At 38.3% G+C, this 20,620-nt stretch overlaps 2 protein-coding genes across 3 annotated transcripts in view; one reads left to right on the plus strand and one right to left on the minus strand.

Annotated features, from left to right (window-relative positions):
- Positions 1–20,620, plus strand: part of ERICH5 (glutamate rich 5) — an 801,722-nt gene that overhangs the window by 588,163 nt on the left and 192,939 nt on the right. The window lies entirely within an intron of this gene.
- STK3 (serine/threonine kinase 3) overlaps positions 1–20,620 on the minus strand; it is a 285,970-nt gene that overhangs the window by 244,255 nt on the left and 21,095 nt on the right. For both annotated transcript variants that reach the window (XM_050941016.1, XM_050941015.1), the window contains exons 2-4: positions 20,501–20,581; positions 18,182–18,310; positions 12,956–13,070 (exon numbers count right to left, since the gene is read on the minus strand). In XM_050941016.1, the coding sequence (XP_050796973.1) occupies positions 12,956–13,070; positions 18,182–18,310; positions 20,501–20,581 (325 nt within the window). The remainder of the gene's footprint in view (positions 1–12,955; positions 13,071–18,181; positions 18,311–20,500; positions 20,582–20,620) is intronic.

The raw sequence follows: 20,620 nt of genomic DNA on the forward strand, positions 1-20,620 counted from the left end.
AAAAGTCGGTGCATAATATGCTCCAACCATGCCTCCTTCCTCTCCTACACCAGTCCTTTCCATGCCAGGGGCTATGAGGGAAGCCACCAGCCTTACGCTACTGAGAGTATGCCCTTGTGGGGAGATCAGTTCCCAAGCCCCACGCACGGAGAGCGAGCCAGGCTGTAAAGGGTGTCGGAAAGCCCAACACGTAGTTTGGCTTTTCAGAGTAAATAAGCTGTTGCCTGCATAAAGTACTGTCCTGTGCTCTATATTCCTATGCATTATTTTTGATATTTTTATGTTGGCATATAACTATTGCCACTGGTTATAGAGCCACAGCATGCAACAAAGGGAACAAAGGAAAAGAGTACGAATGAACCAGCAGTATAGCTGCGGAAAACAAAATTTGAATAGAATATAAAATAACAGTATTTGTGCTTCTGTGTTTATTTTACAATATGCTCTTTTCCTCCAATCTTCCAAAATTATTAGCCATAGGAAAATATCTGAATCCTCATGACCCAAGTATAAATTAAATTAGTAACAGAAAAACGAACATGAAATCTTAGGGGAAAATATAAACTATTAACTTTAAGGGTGATATGTAAAATGAAATAAGCAAATCTTTATCATGGAAATTTTCACTGTTGTTTACATTAAATCTCATTGTTCCATCTCTGTTGTCAAACTAGAAGAAGTGGCTTCATTTTCTAATCTTCAGGTCCAAGATAAAAAATCTCCACACAGAAACAAAAGTTAAAAGATAGAAAAGATATCTCTGTTTTTAATTGTTTCCAGCTAGGTAAATAAATTAATCAGCTAAGACTGTATCACCTCTGTGTAGGAATCTTCCAGTTGAAAGTTAAAAAACTGAGATGGTTTCTCTGTGTAGACACTAATGATCCTGAGGTACAATCATTTGCCTGGTATCTTTGGTCACCATTTTCCTTTCCCCATCCTTGTGTACAGTGTGCTGTGCACTTCTTGTCCACTTGGGTACCATCTGCCATTCCTGAGGCAGCTGTGAAGCAATTTTGAACCCTTTAGCACTAATATAAAATAATTCAGAAAGCTAAAGTGGGCCAACTCTATAGCCATCATACAGACCAATAGCAACTATTACGCCAGCTAGCTCTGGTAAAACTAAATATTCTAGTGGATCAGACAAATGTGCACTAAGTTCAGGTGTAACATATCTATTAGGAGAATGGACCCTGAAGATACGCTTGGCTGGTTAGGAATAGATGTCCATGCACCCTTAATTCCACTTTCTGTGCATATTCATTATTACAAAGTCTCACCAAAGTCAAATACTATTTTTCTCCCACTGGACCCCCTACTTCATTCAGTAGGCAGGAAGGATAGTGAATGAGGCAGGGGTACATGAAAATGCTGTTGTTGGCAAGACCCCTGTCATTTTCACTGTGAAAGTTGTAATGCATGTAACACGTGAGGCAAGGAGATACAGGAAGAGAATTAGTGTTGTTGTGGTTATAGCACCGGATTGAAATCAGCAAGAATGGGATTCTAGCCCTAGCTTTGCCACAAACTTCCCTCAGACCAGACTTTTCAGAAGCAGTCATTACTTGCAGGTGCTTCGTTTTCTACGTGAGCAGCTTGAGACACACAGGGCTTGATTTTTCAGAAGTTCTGAACGCACACAACTGTAAATGAAGTCAACACCTATAAAAAAAAAATCAGGCCCTACCTGTCTCCAATTGAGCACCCAATCAATATTCAAAATCAATATACACTTTTGAAAAATTTGGCCTACATTTTCCTATACTTTAGTTCTCTATCTGTAAATGGAAGATAATACATCCCTACTTCACTGGAGTGTTGTGCAGATAATCATAAGGCACTCGGATAATATGGTGATGAGAGCAATAAAGAAAACCACGAGGAAATGATTAAGTAATTATTATTTATTAATACTAATACATATATAGGTAGTAAATTAGGCATAGGATCATGAATTGAGAGATGCAGATAGAAAGACATTACATAGCTGCCTCATTCCCATGAGCAGTAAATGGTGCATGATCATGTGGAAAATAAACAGCAACGAGCACATAACTAAAGATAGTTCTACTTCCTTGTGCATAGCCCAGCTCAGTGGAGAGTGAAAGCTGTCTCCAGCTAATATATACTTGCTGGCCCCTATATGAAATTAGTTTGGTGGAGGTCATTTCCAGCTCTCACCTCACAAATTCACCATAGCACTTGGCACACAAGAGCTTTGCACGGAGAGGCCAAGAACGGAATGGAACATGGAGACTAGACTCCCTCTGCTATTCCTAGGGCTTGTCTTCACTACCAAGTTTGATCACAGTAGACCACAACTGTGAAGTATCAAATTAGCTAAGCAGAGGCTAACCATAACTTTGCAGTTAATGTAGAAAAGGATAAGTCCTGTTCAGCACTGTGTCAGCCTGTCATGGTTAAGCCACAGGGGAGGTCTGAGACTTAAACATACCATTTAACCATGATTACGTGACACAATAATGCACATGGCTTGTCCTTGTACACACAAAGATGTGGTCAGCATCAGGACAGTTAATTCCACTCTTCACAGTAATATTTTAATAAAATTGTGCAGTGACAGCAAAGCCCCAGTGGAAATCCTACCCAGACCAGGGTTGAGATAAGCTGATGGGGCAGTATGTCTGAGCTTCTCAGCCTGCAGATAAAAGAACTGTATTTGCCAGCACTGTGACCTTTCATTAACTCTAAATACAAAAAAGCATTTTTAATAAAAACAAACTTTATGGTTGTATGTCTGGTTAGTGTAGGACTAGAAGAGAAGGGAAGAAGAGAAACTGTGACTGGGAATTGGGAGAGATTGGGGATCCAGGAAGGAAACTGGGACTTGGACGGTCAGCCAAGAGGGAGAGATGAGGACTGACTGGATAAGGAGACTGGGATAAGAATCCTGAGGAGTGAAGACTAGGACTGGATAGGCAAGAAGAATGGGACAGGGACAGGTTGAAGCAAAAGGGGCAGAAGGACTCAGTCCCTGGTGGAACAAACAGAAGACTCTGTGACCATTAGGGCAAAATTCCCCTCCAGAGCTTGGAATGGAAACCAAGATTCCTGAGTCTCACCTTTCCTCTCTCATCATCAAATACCTACAAAATCCATTAGCAAAGTGTGTCTCATCCTCCTCCAATGTTGGTTCACATTGATGATAAACTTACTATTGCTATCAGTTACTCTATATAGCTCAAGACGCAAAGGTCTGTGTGGTAGAACTAAAGGTTCCAACCAAACTGATGACCCACATGGATGTCAATATGATGCAGCATGATGGAATTTCTGTATTTTCAGTTTGTTATTTTTAAAACCTAGGACATTTTTAAACACAAAAAGCAAAGTATATTAAAAACATGTTAAGGTTGCAAAGTGAAGCTTTCAAAAGTTAGGACACGCCAGAATTAAGGATGTCTGTACAACCAAAATTCAGCTTCCTTGTTTATATGTATACTGTCTTTAATTTTATAAGTCTTATGATTTTTACGGGATCTCTGCCTCATTCAGTGCACAGAATGGACAGTGCTCACTTAATGAGCAGCTATTCAATATTTTGTTTTCTCCTCATTATACAATGTGTGGCCCAAGGCCTTATTTACTGCACACTATTCAAATCCTACTTTGAAGGCAGAATTATTCATTTCCTCAGGGGCTTTTCTATGACAATCATCACTATAGTATCTGAATATCTGAATACTGCAATTATTAATGAACTTATTTTAACAACATCTCTGTGAGATGAGGGAATTGTATTATTATTCTCATTTTACAGGATGGCAAACTGAAGCAGAGAGATTAAAATCAAAAGTATCCAGTAATTTTAGGTGCCCAGTTATAGACACCTATGAACTGACTTTTCAGAGTAGTTAGCATCATATGCACGTTATAGTTCAAAGGATAGCAACCTCTAACTTTGGTGGCAGCTGCGAGTCCTCAGCACTTCCACAAATCAGTCCTCAGGGTCTCAAGTCAGGGGTCCAGAAAACGAGAAACTCACAGCTAATGACCCCCTGTGAAAAATTTGGTTTAAGTAACTTGACTTGCATCACAGGCAAGCACAGAATCTAATTCTCCAGGACAGCATTCAACTGCCTCAACTATATGACAATCTTTTCTGTTTCTGCAAACCCTTATCTTCCAACTTCAGCAACAAATGATCAGCATACTACAGACAACAGTCTACTTCAACACACAACCTGATTTATCCTCACAGCAGGTCCATCCTGGCACTGAATGAGGCATGTATCCCATGGAAAAAATAGTATGTGATCATGTAATTAAAGACTGCAATGTAATGCATAGTAAGAGAGGTAAACAGGTAACTTTAAATCTGGCATTTCCTAACTCTTGAGTGCTTGAATTTGCAACCTTAATAATAACAAAGTTTTTTATATGTAATATATTAATACATTCTGAAAGGGCTGTTGTACAGCAGGATAGTGCCAACTGGTTCTTGTTAGGGAACCATTTGAAAACACTTACCCTAGTTTTTAATATACCATGTCAAACTAATTTCTGGTTCAAAGAAATTTGAATAGGTCTCCTCCTTAGGTCAAAGTTGGTTTTCCATCATTAGACACTTTCAGAACACTCTGCTCCAATACCAGGAAGCATCTGAAGTGATTCCTAGATTTATTACAGGTGAAGGTAAACTCAAAATCTAGGTCACATTAATGGAATAAAACATTCATACAAAACCTCAGACAATTATTCTATACACAAGTATCAAGTTCACCTTAGAAAAACTAGAAAAATAAGTTCCATCAGCAAGTATACCCTTAAAGAATTTCTGGTAACAAAATTCAGACCATGTGTGCAATGAAGCTATTTGGGAACTTTAAATTATAGTGATAGCTACAGTTACACTCTTAGCTCCATACAATTGAGATTATTGGTGGGGGGGGGAGGAATATCACAATTCTGCCTCCCTCAACACTGCAATTTTGCATTTGAAAAGCCAAAACTGCTCTATCAGAAACAGCTATATTTATCCTGAGAGCTACATAATTTAAAATGTTCAACTTTAAAACTCTAACGATTTTTGCACACAAAATTATAGAAATTTGTTCACAATAAGCTTAAATTTTTTAATACATAAGGATGACATTGCTAAATGAATTAAGAGTTATCATTATGTTTATTAGGAGCAAAATATGACTATTTCTCCAAACCACTACTTACCGTGTTTGTCTAATCCATGAAATTCTTTTGTGTGTGCATGTACATTTTGAATTATTCAAATGCTTTTTTTCTATTAACTATGGGGAATGGAAGACAACCAATGTTAAAAGGCCAACAGTTCTGAGTAGAGTCCTGTGAGGGATTTTTTTTTTTTTAAATCCCACTCCTGTCCCATCCCACCACACAACACCCAGTCTCACTTGCTCCCACATTGTTTCTTGCATTTTTTATCCCGTTCACATCTGCAAAAACTTTAGATCCTGCAAATTCCACAAGAGAGACAAATTCTCCCATGCAGCTAAAAAAAAAAAAAAATTGTTGGTATATGTGTATATATGGAATTCAGGCACAATTTTTACCACTAAAATGATAAAACAAATCCTGCTTAACCCATGTAAAGAAATACTTTAACTCCTGTTTTAATAGATATCAAACCTCTTTCTAGCCCTCATTTAAGTATTAAAACCTTTATTTAAAAAAAAAGAAAGAAAAACTTGCTTTACATTGCTAAAATTCTATTCATGACAAACTGAAGAGAGTTTTAGTGTTTTCCCACAAATTACAGCAGACTGTATTTTTTGCCCACTTAATCCCATCCCCAAAAAAATACATTTACCTGCCCCTACTATGGCAGCAGGTTCTGTGGAACCCGCGGAATCCCCGTCCCACTGCAGGGCTCTAGTTCTGAGTAATTGTGAAGTAAGAAACTAATCTGAACTAGGCATGCATGATGTGGGGAGGGAGAGGAGAGTGAAGAAATAGATTTGTTTCACTATGAACAAGGTGATTTAAAGGGGAGTGGAGAAGTAAAAAACATACTGGGAGGGAGTAATTCAAAAAGTCAGCTAAGGCCCATCTTCCCAGACCTGCACTTCGTTAGTCACCATAGGGCCCAATTAAGCATCACTGTGTCTTTGCACCTTCCACCACTGGCTTCTTAAAGACAATGTGATTGAGTTTAAGGGATGATATCATCAATACATAAATTTTAAATTTTTCTAAAAATTGTAGGGTCAGGTCTTATAAATCTTATTAATGAATAATTCTTATTTACAAGATTAGTCCTATAGACTTCAATGAGTTTATTTATGTGACCAATAAGCCTTTCAGGAATAGCATCCTTATATTGTAAAATATCTTGACCTATGTTATCAATAACTACCTTAGATTAGCAAAAGCAATTTTTTAAAGATTTAGTTTACTTATGCACACAAAATAAACAGTGATTTCTCTGAGCTTGGATGAAGAAAATCAGTTAAGTCAATTTTGTTTTGGATTGTCGGTACTGTACTGTTTGGATTGTAAGTGCTGAAAAGTATATTTGTTTGAAAATTGATTACATTTGGGTAAAAAAGATAGATAGATATTGACCTAAATCTTTCTGTACCTGGAAATATTTCTTTTTGTCTTGTTTTCTAAAAGCTTGTTTCTACGTAAATTTAAACTTTGGGACGAATTTGGAGTTGACAGTAACTGCTTACATGCTTAGTGAAGGACAGCTCTATAGTAATTAAGTACCTAGTACTAAGAAAAAGGTGATTCTATTGCATAATATTTAATATATTTTGAATATATTTAAGTATTAAAACTTGAGGACTACATTGATATTTGGGAAATGCCACAGAATGCCTTTGCTATTAATCATACATATAATTTAACAAAATTTTAGTTTAAACAGCACATCAATTAGCATTTAGATACTACAGAGACATTGGCCAAATTAGTACCTAGGTACTCCACCATATGCAATTTTACCAACAACATTAGCCTTGCAACTATAAAAAGTTTTCACACTCTTACAAAATTACATTTTAAAGTCAGAAAATAAGGCCATCAGACAGGGGAAAACAGGTTTCTCAGCTTCCAACAAAGGGCCACATACTGAATATCTTATTTGAAGAAAGCTCCTGCATTCTTTCTTAGGGTTTTTTTGTTTTTTGTTTGTTTTTTTTTTAACACTATGGGTTTGTCAGCATTTAAAGTGATTCTGGCCCACAGGATCAAACCTGGAAGAGCCAAAATGTCAGTGCCTGAGGATTTCAATGTAGGGGATGCTACCTGTGGATTGGCTAAGAATTTTGCAGCTCCCATTACAATTACTGGACTGCCCCAGGCAGTCACAGGCTCCATTCATAAGGCTGGACACACTCTGGATCTTAAGTATCAGGGGGTAGCCATGTTAGCCTGTATCCACAAAAACAACGAGTCCGGTGGCACCTTAAAGACTAAGGGATTTATTTGGGTATAAACTTTTGTGGTAAAAAACCCACTTCTTCAGATGCATGGAGTGAAAATTACAGATGCAGGTATTATTATACTGACACATGAGGAGAAGGGAGTTACCTCACAAGTGGACAACCAGTGTGGACAGGGCCGATTCAATCAGAGTGGATGTCCTGGATGGAAGCTGGAGGCATGTAGGTAAGTATAGCAGTCAGTAGGTTTCCATAGGTAAGTATAGTGGTCAGTGGTACAGTGCAAATAAGTGATGGTCACATAAACACCACCCTATACCGGAAACCTACTGTCCGCTATACTTATCTACATGTCTCCAGCTTCCATCCAGGACACACCACACATTGAGTTTCCAGAGAAAAGTGATCTTTCAGAAAAACAACCTATTAATGATTTTGGTAAGCTTTACAGTAATATTCGGTCATCCACTATTGAAACAGTGGCCCCTAGATGCCCTCTGCACAAGTTCAATACTCACGATGGTTCCCAGAAAAGACAGATCAAGTGAGAGAAGAGACAGCCAGAACACCAGTGACAGAAATCTCATGCAGACTGCAACCAGTTATATAGTTTTTTCCTTACCAAAAGGAACTCCAATACAGAAAAATACCACCCTTAGTGGCCAATAGCTTGGTCAAGCCTAGCTGTTTAATCACAGTTACAGAGTTGAGTTCTTCCCCTCAAAATTTTCATATTACTTGGCAAATAAAAATTGCTCGAATTTAGAATAAACTGTTTACTTCTGTAGAAATGGAACACTGTCTTGAGGGAGCAATGAATTAGTCTTCTGAATTTCAGCCAGTATTGCTCACCGAAGTTAAAGAAGTACTGAAGTAACTTTGTGCTACAACTGTAAGGTGGATCCACGACCTTCCAGGCTAGTGAAGGTCAATGGGGAAAATGATTGGTTCCTCCTTGATTAAGACTGTCAACATTTCCCAATGAAAGGCCAGAGCGTAAGTAGCTCTTACAGATACTGTGAAGCCAGTGCTCAAGAAGCCAATTTTGATGCTAACAATCTATATAGTCTTCATTTGAGGGGGAAGTTCATGAAAAAGCTGTGGTGGAAAAATTAATGTGGCTGGAGCTTTTTGTTTGTTTTGATTTTTTCAGTCCTCTGGTTTCCTTGAACCCAGTTTATAGGTTTACAGGCCTGGATATGAGATAGAAATTGCACCAGTTATACTAGTGGATGATCTCCAACTAACGGAAAAAGAGAGAATCTGTGCAGATCCTTTTAGATTGATCAGCAGCTTTGATATTATTCCTTTGCTTGTGAACTATAGCAGTTGGTTGAAGGAGTCACTCTTAGCTTTCTGAAAAAAAAACAAGCCATTGGCTGTGGATTCCTTTGTCCAAAGGATTCTTTCCTGCAGGATACTACAGTGGGTTAGTGGTACCACCATTATTTCTGTTTGAGGATGCTAGTACAGTTAGTGAGGAAACTTAGGGCTTGTCTACACTACCCACCAGATCAATGGGCAGCAATCAATCCAGCAGGGGTCATATAGATGCCATAAATCGATCACTGAGCACTCTCCTGTCGACTCCGGTACTCCACCAGAAAGAGAAGCGCAAGCGGAGTCAACGGGAGAGCATCAGCTGTCGACTTATTGCAGTGAAGACACCGCGGTAAGTAGATTTAAGTACGTCCACTTCAGCCACTCTATTCACGTAGCTGAAGTTGCATATCTTAGATTGACCTTGCATGATAGTGTAGACAAGCCCATAGGCTGCAGTGTATTCAGTATGACAACTCCCATCTCCATCATGTCTGATCTGATAGAACATTGGAAAAAGTTACCCAGTGTTTACATTAACTGTGGTTTTGGATGAGAACTAGCTGGTTACAAATTAATCCAGACAGGAAAGTTATAATGTTGTCGGCCTGGTGAAAACAGTTAAAACTTACAATGGCACCTGTAATGGAGGGAGAGTAACAGAGGTGTGCAACCTGAGTGCTTTATTACATCTTGGATCACCAAATGATGGTTGTGATCATGTGCACTTTCCCCTTCATCAGCACCTATGGAAAAGAGTGCCCTTTTCCCTCTGATGTGAGCCTTGATAAAGCTAGCCATACCTTTGTCAACTCAGAATAATACATAGGGTCACACCTTGGGACCATTTAAAATATGAAGCTAGTGGAGACTACTATGGCCCTCTTAAATGAAGTTGCATATTGAGAGACCATTACACTACTGCTCCTGGATATATACTAGCTTCCAAAAAACTTCTGGGAGGGATTCCAGGAGTTGGCTTACCCTATTAAGCAATAAATGTTTTGGGACTTCATTAGCTGAGAGGCTGCCTCTCTTTTGAGCTGGAACCCCCTTGATATGAAAGAGGACTGGCTAACAAGGGTCTGAAGGGTACTCAATTTTGGAATTTGTTTCCCATACTTCGGGTCAAACATGGCTGAGTCAAGATTTGTAACCTGCTTGACATGCTGCAAAGCCCAAATCTTTCTGCTCAGTCTTTTTACAGAGTGGTGGGCCAAGGGTTGAAAAGATTTGGTGGAGATGTATGTATATTATATGGTACATTTTTAAGTTTACAAACAGGCACCGAGGGCAAAGAATGAGTGTCTTGAGATTTTTTATTTTTAAACAAATATGAAAAAAATTTCATCTCTTTCCTCACCTATTTTTAAATAAGAATTAAAAAAAAAAAATCACAGCACCGTCCTCCATTATCTTGTCCACAGGTTGGTTGGTTGTTTTTTGGGAGGACGGGATAATCAGCTACAGAGACAGTTAAACTTTATCTATTTTATCTATTTTTCCACCTATAACTGCTAAATTAAGAATGTTTTTCCCTGAAGCAACCACTGTATTTGTTTACACTAAGGTGATGATCAAGGAAAATTCTAAAATACATAATTATGAATGAGAAAATAGGTGAGGCAATATCTATTTATTGGACCAGCTTCTGTTGGTGAAAAAGACAAGCTTTTGACTTTACAGTGTCTTTTACAATGTTAACTACCTATGCTAAACAAAACATACCACCTTTTATTTAGCTGCAAGAGCCTGAGTGCCTTTCCCAGACCTGAAGAAAAGTTCTGTGTAAGCTGATAAACTTGTCTCCTTTACCAACAAAAGTTTGTCCAATAAAAGATATTACCTCACCAACCCTGCCTCTCTAATATCCTGGAACCAACACAGCTACAACAGTACTGCAAATAACTATGAATGACAGTGGGCAGTTAATACACAATCTGTCAAACTAAGAATTAACTCTTGTCTCCCTTCTTTAAGTGAAGTGGTTTATTTCTTGTGGAAAACATAAAGACAGTAAAATAGTTTTCCAACTTATTGTTTTCACATACAAACTTTATTTTAGGTGAACCACAAAGCATTGAAGTATTTAGCCAGCCTTATTCCAGTAATATGTAGTCAGAAGTTTTTCATCATGTAATAAAAAGTCAAACAGCAATCAAGTTACTGTTCCAGAGAATCAACAGTATAAATTGTCTTGTTGTTCCTCCATCATTACACATTAAAATAAGGTAGTTTCATTCTTATAAATCATGGCAACCATTAATGGGACACACAACTTGCCTTAGGTACTATTGTAAATAGCTTTTTCATTTAGAGTTATATAACAAACAGTTAAAACTGATTTTAGTGGAAATGTGATTAACTAAATACATCATAACTACCTGTAGTTTATTAAATCTCTTTCAAACAGCCTGAAATGATTTGCTGGTAAGGATACAGGGAGAGGGGAAGAAGATTATACTTAAGGGCATATTTTAAAATTAGGCTATTGAAGCAAATTAGAGCAACTCCTTCTGTTCCATTTAGTAGTCATGAAATAGAAAGCAACTTATTCGTCTTTCAAATTACGATGATGTAATAGAATAGACCCCTTAAAAAAAAAAACCTCACACAACAGTTCCAAATACTACTCTCCCTTTACAAACTGGACAAGTCAGAAAGGTCAGGAGGTCTGGACAACATTTATTCAACAGTAACTCAGCAAAAACACTGAGTACAGATGCTTTTCAGAGAAAAACCTTTGCTACCATAAATAGGCCATTGTTGAGATCTAGAAGTATTCACAAAAACAACATCAAAGGGATTTCACTTTTAATAAAGTGTTGCATACATATTTTATAACAAAAATAATTTTAAGCTAAACATGGCACGTAGGTAATATGATATTTGTCATTCTAAAGAGACAACTCCTAGTGGCTTCCATAAAAGGGAAAAGAAAAATACAAATATTTGGGGGGGTGCAGTTGGGTGATAATGCTTGCCTGCACCTAGTGAGTACTTGATAGGTCAAAAACATCATAATTCCTCTCCTCCCCATGTATGTATTTTTCTTATATATGATGCAGGAAAATGTCAAAATAAATGCTGGAATAACAATTTTTGGGAAAGACGAGGAAGAAAAAAAAACAGAGCCCAACCAACAGCTCAACCTCCTAAACAAGGTACCTACAGGATGGCAAGTGAGAGGTGAAGGAGTAAAGAGGAACAAAGTATTAGTTTTTGTTCTTTCTATCAGTGAGAAAAAGAATTTGTACATATTAGAGCTACAAACTATGCCATGAGTGTCCTTTCAAGATGCATAAAATTATCAAGTGAAATTAAACTGAATTTTGTGATCTACAATACTATCTTGCAAATGAATAGGCAATATTGTGTAGCTGAAATAAATACCATATTTGAGGGCTCCTATCCTGAGAGGTTTTGTAGATTAATAGATTCTAATCACAACTTTCAATTCCCATTAGCCTCAATGAAATAAAGAGTGCCCAATATTAAGGGCATGTCTACACTGCAAAGAGTGTTCTCAACCCAGTTTAGCTAACCTGAGTTAGTTAATTCAGGGCTAAAATAGCAGTGAAGACAGAGTGGCTATGTCTACACTGCAAAAAAAAAAAAAAAAAAAAAAAAAAACTGTGGAAGCAAGTCTCCAAGCTTGGGTCAACTGACTCACACTACAGGGCTAAAAATAGCAGTGTACACGTTCCCACTCAGGCTAGAGCTTGGGCTATGAAACCACACAAATGGGGCAGGTCTCAGACCCCAAGATCGAGCCTAAACAGGAATGTCTGCAGTGCTGTTTTTAGCCCCCACAAGCCCAAGTCAGTTGATCTAGGCTCTGAAACCCATTGTCACGTGGTGTTTTGCTTGTTTGTTTTTGCAGTGTAGGCATACCCAGTAACTCAGCTTTTACCTTGGGTTAGCAATTCAATCCTGGGCTCCCATACCCGAGCTGCTAATATGAGTTAAAAGCCAACTTGCCATGTCTTCACTGCTATTTTAACTCAAGTTAGCGAACTCAGGTTTGCTAACCCAAGTTACGAACACACTTTTTTTCTTTTCTTTTTTTTTTTTTTTGCAAGAGTTCGCAGTGTAGACATGCCTTTAGGATTGAGCCCTCTTCAAAAATTCCCCTAGAGTTAGACAAAGCTTCCAGGCAAATCTTTTCTCTTAGTGAGATTACTTAAGACTAAGAGTTATAATAAAACAACAGTACAAAATATACACATAGAAAAAAGAGAACTTACTGTTTTATTCCGCAATCTAATTATGTCCGAGACAGAGCCAGCTCCACAATACTCCATAACAATCCATAGATCTGTGTTCTTAAAGTAGCTGCCATAGTACTTGACAACATAGGGACTAAATATAAACACAAAACAGTTGAGATTCATATATTAATAATAATCAACAATGAAAAAATATCCAGGGTCAGTTGTAACAAGATGAGAACTGGGGAGTCACTAGGACAGCCAAAGATTGTGTGGTGCATTTGACTGAATTTTAGGTTATGATGGGATTACCTTAATCAATGCCTCAAAAAGGCCTGGTTAGACTTCCAGAAGTTTGGTTGCTTTACCAAAATGACAGAGGCACATGTAGAATGAGCTACCATACTCCCACACCCCTCCAATAAATGCAAAAACCTCCCCAATCACCAGTTTCTTTCTGATGAAGGGGAAGCACCTTCTTCACTCCCCTTTTCCCTGGGAAAAGTCTATTCCCCATTTCACTATCTTCAGGAGCCGTCTCCTTTTTCTCTCTTTCCAGTGTTGTGCGGACAGCGTAGCAATCGTTCTAAATTTCCCCTTTTTTCCCCACACAACCTGCAGGAGTCTATTTCAAAAACAAACCTGAATAGCTACCTGAATATTTTTCAATCTAACATTTTGCTATAGAAATATTTATGGAACTCTAAGTGCACTTTCCATATTAAGTTTTAACAGAAGACTGTTATTTATATAGTGCCATAAATTGTGTGTGTTGTATTTCCATTCATCAACATATCAAATAAAGGACATAAATCCTCCCCTGAGCTCAGGGGCCAAAGGCACAAGGGACTCCAGTAGAATATAAACAAGCGCCTCCAATCAGAAAGGGAAGCAGTCCCTGTAACTGGAATGCTTAATGAACTAGGGGTGTGACGTTGCAACCCATAATGCTTTATAGAAATATGCTTATGAGTGTAAATGACATAACTGAAATATGTTTTATGCTAGATATGCCACGTAACATATCTTTGCAAAGGTTATGATCTACTGAGTGTGTTCATCCTATTTGTATGAATGTATCATTCTTGTATCTGAAACGAGGAATATGAAATATAACTCCGAGGTCCTATTGTAATTATGCACAGTGTGGGCCATTAATGGTGGCTTGGAATCTTGATAGTTCCCATTAACCAGGATAATTGGTTGTAATGGGTCTGTTTACCTGAAAGTCTTCCTGTATACCTGTGTGCTGGCAAGTGGGTAATTAAGTCTTACAGTGACATGTGACCATGTCACCTGAACTGGAATCCATCTTCTAACGTGGTGCTTTTCCATTTAGAAGGAGGGATGGGAACCCAGAGAAGGACAAAGGATTCCCACCTTGTGCAAAAGATATATAAAGGGGGTGGAACAGAACAAAAGTAGCAGCAGTCATGACAAATCCCTTAGCTACCACCTGAGCTGGAATGAGGACTATACCGGAGAAAGTACTGGGCCCAGACTAGAAGAAGGCTAGTCTGTCAAAGACACTTATTGGAACATCTCTGAGGGTGAAATTTACCTGCATTGTTTCCTACTGTATTAGGCTTAGACTTGCATGGTTTATTTTATTTTGTTTGGTAATTTACTTTGTTCTGTCTGTTATTACTTGGAACCACTTAAATCCTACTTTCTGTATTTAATAAAATCACTTTTTACTTATTAATAAACCCAGAGTATGTATTAATACCTGGGGAGAGGGGCACGCAGCTGTGCATATGTCTATCAGTGTTATAGAGGGTGAACAACATATGAGTTTACCCTGTATAAGCTTTATACAGGGTAAAATGGATTTATTTGGGGTTTGGACCCCATTGGGAGCTGGGTATCTGAGTGTTGGAGACAGGAGCACTTATTAAGCAGTTTTCAGTTAAGCCAGCAGCTTGTGGGGGATGTGGTTCAGACTTGGATCTGTGTTTGCAGCAGGCAAGCGTGTCTGGCTCAAACAAGGCAAGGTACTGAAGTCCCAAAGTGGCAGGGAAAATGGGCTCAGAGGTAGTCCCAGCACATCAGTTGGCAGTCCCGAGGGGGTTTCTGTGACTCAACTCGTCAGAAGGGGTTTTCAGGAAATTCTTAAAGAAAAGAGGCAAAACCATCATATACTAACTGGAGGACTGTTTTCAGACTGGCACCAGCCACTTCTTGTAGCTTGGAAGTAAGATACTTATTCAGGCTTCTGACACTGGCCTCCTGTCACTGTAGCCTGAGTCCCACGAAGAGTTTTCTTTTTGTTTTATTTAAGCAAATTTAAGACCCTCTTCTCCTTGCCTAGATCACAGAGTTTCTGTAGCTTCCTCTGTCAATATGTTCTACTGCTAACTCGAATCCAGTACAAAAGCAACAGCTGTGATGGAATATCTGAGATATAATGCATACCAGTAAGTACTGGTGTACAGTACCTGCACTAAAAACACTACTGGCCATCCTAAATGAGTATCCAACTCCAGCCTGGACATAAACCAAATGTATATTATGAAAATCCATTTAAGCCTTATTGATTTATACACATTGGCATTTGAATCTTGCCTCTTACCATTATGTTTCTCTATAAGGTAAAAGTTTAGTACTATTTCCATAGCATAAATTCTGAAGATCTTGCAATAAAATATTAGTAAGATATAATAAAAGGAGTAATACTACCGCTACAATTTATACATATTTTAATATTTTAAGCAGCATTTCTGTGATATTATAGGCAGGCTTGGCAGCACTTTTTCAGGGGTTGCTTAAGTCTGGAGGCCTCATTCAAAGTTTGTCCATATTAGAGAAATGGAACAGTTTTAAATACAATCTGTGCAGTGTTTCCACACTAACTACATTGTTTCAGTTTAAAGGTTTATCGTGCATTCCTACCTGCTCTCAAGGTGTACAGAAATAGATGATTTTTAAAAAACAAATAAAAATAAATCAGATTTTTTTTTATTTAAATTCAATAGTTTTTCCTTTTTAAAAATACATCTATTTAAAATTAAATTTCAAGCTATGACAATATATATCAAGGCCTAAATTTACTATAAATCTATTAAAATTATTTAAATTAAATTAAAAAAATTAATACTAAGCAGTACGTGCTTGTTGCCAAACTTTTAAAGTAAATTAAACCACTGAACTAATAGAAGTCACTGGGTAAGCACCTTTTGACAGCAGTAGCCTCTTCTGCATGTGCAGAGAAACTATTTTCTTCATTTCTGAAATTCAGTTCCATGATTAGTTGAATGACCGCAGCCAATGGGAGCTTCAGGGGAGGTACCCACAGGTGAGGGCAGCTCACAGAGCCCTCTGCTCGCCCCCCTTCCCCAGGGGCCGCAGGGACATGGTGCCAGCTGCTTCCAGGAGCAGCGCAGGGCTCGGGCAGGCAGGCAGGAAGCAAGCCTGCCCTGGCCCCAGTGCGTGCTGCTGCCACCCCAAAGCCGCTCCAGGTAAGTGGCGCCAGGCCAAACCCCAAACCCCTCCTGCCCCCCGCCGCACCCTGCCTGCACCCCAACCCCCTGCTGCACCCCACACCCCACCTGCACCAACCCCGAGTCTCCTCGTACATCCCACACCCCTCCTCTGCCCCCAATCCCTTGCCCTGAGCCCCTTCCTGCACACCTCATCCCCTCCCACACCCCACATTCCCTCCCGCACCCCAGCCCCCTGCCCTAGCCTTACATTCATGGCCCTACATGCAATTTCCCCCCCGCAGATGTGACCCTCAGGCCAAAAACTTTGCCCACCCCTGATCTAACTCCATGAGGTACTTGAGCACAATGTTCAGCAGACGGAGCATCTGGCCAGAACTTACATCAGTATAGCTACATCTCTCAGGGGTCTGAAAAATCCACACTCTTGAGAGACAAAGCTATACCAACCTAATCCACAGCGTAGGTAGTGCTAGGTCAACAGAATAATTCTTCCGCCAACCTATCTACCGCCTCTCAGGAAGGTTGATTACCTACACTGACAGGAAAACTCCTTCAGTAGGTATCGGTAGTGTCTACTCTGAAGCACTACAGTGGTGCAGCTGATGCAGTGCAGCTGCGGCGCTGTATCATTTTAAGTGTAGACATACCCTGAGTTATTTCAGACCTGGGATGAGTAGCAGTAGTTGCAGAATCTCGAATGAGGAAGGAGACTTTTTTTGTCCCTCTGTGGTAAGCTAGCCTCAACACTGCAGCAGCAGACAGGGGTATACAAACTACTCTGACTTGAGAAGACAGCTGTAAGTAAGACTTGTGAAAGCAGACTGGCCCAAAACGTTACTGACAAAGTTTGTGTTTAAAGAAAGTTCGACAGCTAGAGAGATTTTAGCCCTACCTTTGCAGAATTAGGCCTTGATCCTGCCAACAGACAGACCTTTACACAACCAACTTAAAGGAGACTCCTCACATGCATAAGCGTTCACCATCACTGATCCCATGGCAGGATCAGGACCATAATCCTTTTAAAAAAACACACCCCCACACACAGAGCACAAAACAATTTAAGTGAAAGTAGCACTTATAAGGAAGTAGAAATGAAAGTTAGTGTTACAAGTAAAGGCCCCCTGTTCCTGCAGCCCTAGTCAGAGAAAGCTGCCACCACAATCAGAAACTGAGTTGTCCAAAGAAAAAGTAGGAAGGAAAACAGCAGCTCCCCCAAAGTAATCATTGTTGCAAAAGTGCCAGTTGAATAATAGAGACAATTTTAAAAAACAGAGGGGGGAAAAATCTGCTTGGAAAATAAACAGTGATTAGTCTTGGCCTATAACAATCCTTGCCAATGCTTTGAAATGGAGGACTCAAAACTCATGTGGATTTTTCTCATTACAGGAAATTTTAACAGCACGTCAAATTTAAAAAAAAAAAAAAAACAAAAAAAACAAAAAAAAAAAAACAACCTTGCTTTAATTATAATCATGTCAAGTTATTTTTGTTTGACAGTGCTTGTAAACAAGTGCATATCTAAACAAAATTACCTTATTCTTCTCAGGATAACATTTATTAAGTGAATTTTTAATATTAATTTAGAATTATATCTTTTTCTTTCAGTTGTTTATATTAAAGCACATTTCACTACAAACTTTGGGGAAAATTTGACTCTCAGTGAGTACATATGCGGTGGTCAGTAAAATTTGACCTGAATACCAAGGGTAAATAGACTTTTACTAGACTTCAGTTGTGTTCTTGTCACATTACAAGTACATTTTCAAATAGATGCTTAAAAAGGAGGCAAAGAATTAAAATAAATAATTATTGCTCATACCTGTCACATTGCTGCATTATAGAAATTTCTTTAATTATTTCCTGAAGATCTGACTCGACAGGGACTTGTTTAATTGCCACTACTTGTCCAGATTCCTTGTGTATTGCTTTAAACACACTACCATAAGATCTAAAAATTACAAAAAATTACAAATTAATTTTTTCTACAAAAATATTTCTTTCTTCCTCCCAATCAGCACTATTCAAAAGATCATGCCAACCACTGTATTCATTTAGAATACTTCTTTTTTTTAATATTATCTACATCAGATGCTTGTAAAATTGCAAGGGATTTCAATTTCATCATGACTGTGCCTCTGAAAAGGAAGTCCTCAGATAATGTTTACTTTTGCCAGTTCATAGAATTTGGCATATTATGTCAGAATATTGATCGATGATATCTGGTACCTTATTTCCAGCAGTTGCTTATGAACTAATATAATGTTAAATGAAAGATAAATCACCATCATAACACACTTAGCCAGTTAGGAAATGCTGTAAATTAAAAAAAGAACAAGGAGAGAAAGAATAAGATCCCTCCTGACCCCTTCAGGCAGTCAGCTTACATCCTGACTATGAGATTTATCCTCATCATCATTTGCATACAAAATCATAATTTTTCCCATTCTTCTTAAAAATCTAGCTACAGCATTTGACTCAGATTTCCTGTGGCTGTAAATTTACAAAGATTTGGTATATGCTTTCTAAAATATAACTACAAAGAAAAAAGTGCTTTTGTGTTTACTTAACATGGGATCAAGAAATTGGAGAGACTGATCATTTTTTTGCAATTCCCTTCATAATTTGAATGCCTCTATCAACTCCCCTCTAAAACTTTAGAAATTGAAAAATCTTAGTTTTGTAAATAGCTCCTTAGATTCTTCATGAATATAATCCTTTTAAATAAAATGTTGTATGTATATCCAGAAATTTGGAATAAGATTACAGTTACATTTTTCCATTTTACAATATTCTCCCAATTATAACAAGTCAGTTATCAGGCGTCCAAAATGAAGGTTTGCAGTCTGAAACTCTAGCCCCTAGAGTGAGCTACCCAAACACATGAGCAATTGAGCATACTGCGCTTGTTTGCAAGGCTCTGTTCCTCTTACATGCTCCATAATTGCGGGCCAGCAGGGGAATAGAAATTGACAAGATTCAGTTCCATCATCAGCCTTATAGTTTACTACTTGGGCCTACTAATGTGACTTCTCTATATTCATAATGCCAGAAGATTAAATAGAATTCTACAGAATTTAGGCTTACCACAGGTTTCGTCAGCTGCCAAGGAAGCAGCCCCTGTTCAACTTACAAATACTGCAGAGCTCCTATATTCTGGTGGTGGCGAGTAGGCTTGTAGCCTTCCCAACAGCATAAAGCACCTGCAGAGCTACCAATTTCCCTGGGCAGATCATAGTAAAAATGGAGCTCTTATACCACAGAGACCTTCTCTATTTCAACCTCTTTCCTTCTCTAAAAATAATAATCTACTATCTTTGCAGCTAGCCAAACTGCAAAATAACCTTACAGTATATACCAGGAGTCAGCAACCTTTCAGAAGTGGTGTGCCAAGTCTTCATTTATTCACTCTAATTTAAGGTTTGGTGTGCCAGTAATACATTTTAACATTTTTAGAAGGTCTCTTTCTATAAGTCTATAATATATAACTAAACTATTGTTGTATGTAAAGTAAATAAGGTTTTTAAAATGTTTAAGAAGCTTCATTTAAAAATTAAATTAAAATGCAGAGCCCCCCGGACTGGTGGCCAGGACCCAGGCAGTGTGAGTGCCACTGAAAATCAGCTCGCGTGCCGCCTTTGGCACACGTGCCATAGGTTGCCTACCCCTGGTATATACCAATCCTTCAATAATAAGATACTTTGCTGTGTAATAATCACATTCTTTGTTCCACCAGTCTGTATGAGCAATAAAATGATAACAGGGAAGGAAACACGTACCCTACTCGGAATATATCTTTATATCACCATTCTCATCTACTTTCCAATTTACAATGAAGTGTGGCTTGTGGCAAAGAAAATGTTCCTGACTTCACTACAACCACAAAAATAAACTTATTTTTCTGCCTCAGTAAATGAAAGGCATGAAGGTTTGCAGTCTGAAACTCTAGCCTCTAGAAAGGCATGACAAAAATGCATGGGTAGGTTTTCAAAAAAACCCACACAGGCATTTGCTGTTTAAGTACTAAAAAAAGGTCCAATTTAGTTCATGCTCACTGACACTATATCACTTTTAATATCATTAATTTTAAATATTTTCCCCATGTATCCCTCCCCCCCACCTCACACACAGTTTTACTCACCCTTCACCAAGCTTCTCTAAAACATCGAAGACTTCTTCAGGCTGCTTAGTTAAGCTGTCTTCACTTAGCTTTTTCAGCTTGCTAATAAAAATAATATTTTACAGTAAGTCATTTGCATAT

This window comes from Gopherus flavomarginatus, chromosome 2 (genome assembly GCF_025201925.1).
Source record: "Gopherus flavomarginatus isolate rGopFla2 chromosome 2, rGopFla2.mat.asm, whole genome shotgun sequence".
NCBI classification, from domain to species: Eukaryota; Metazoa; Chordata; order Testudines; family Testudinidae; genus Gopherus; species Gopherus flavomarginatus.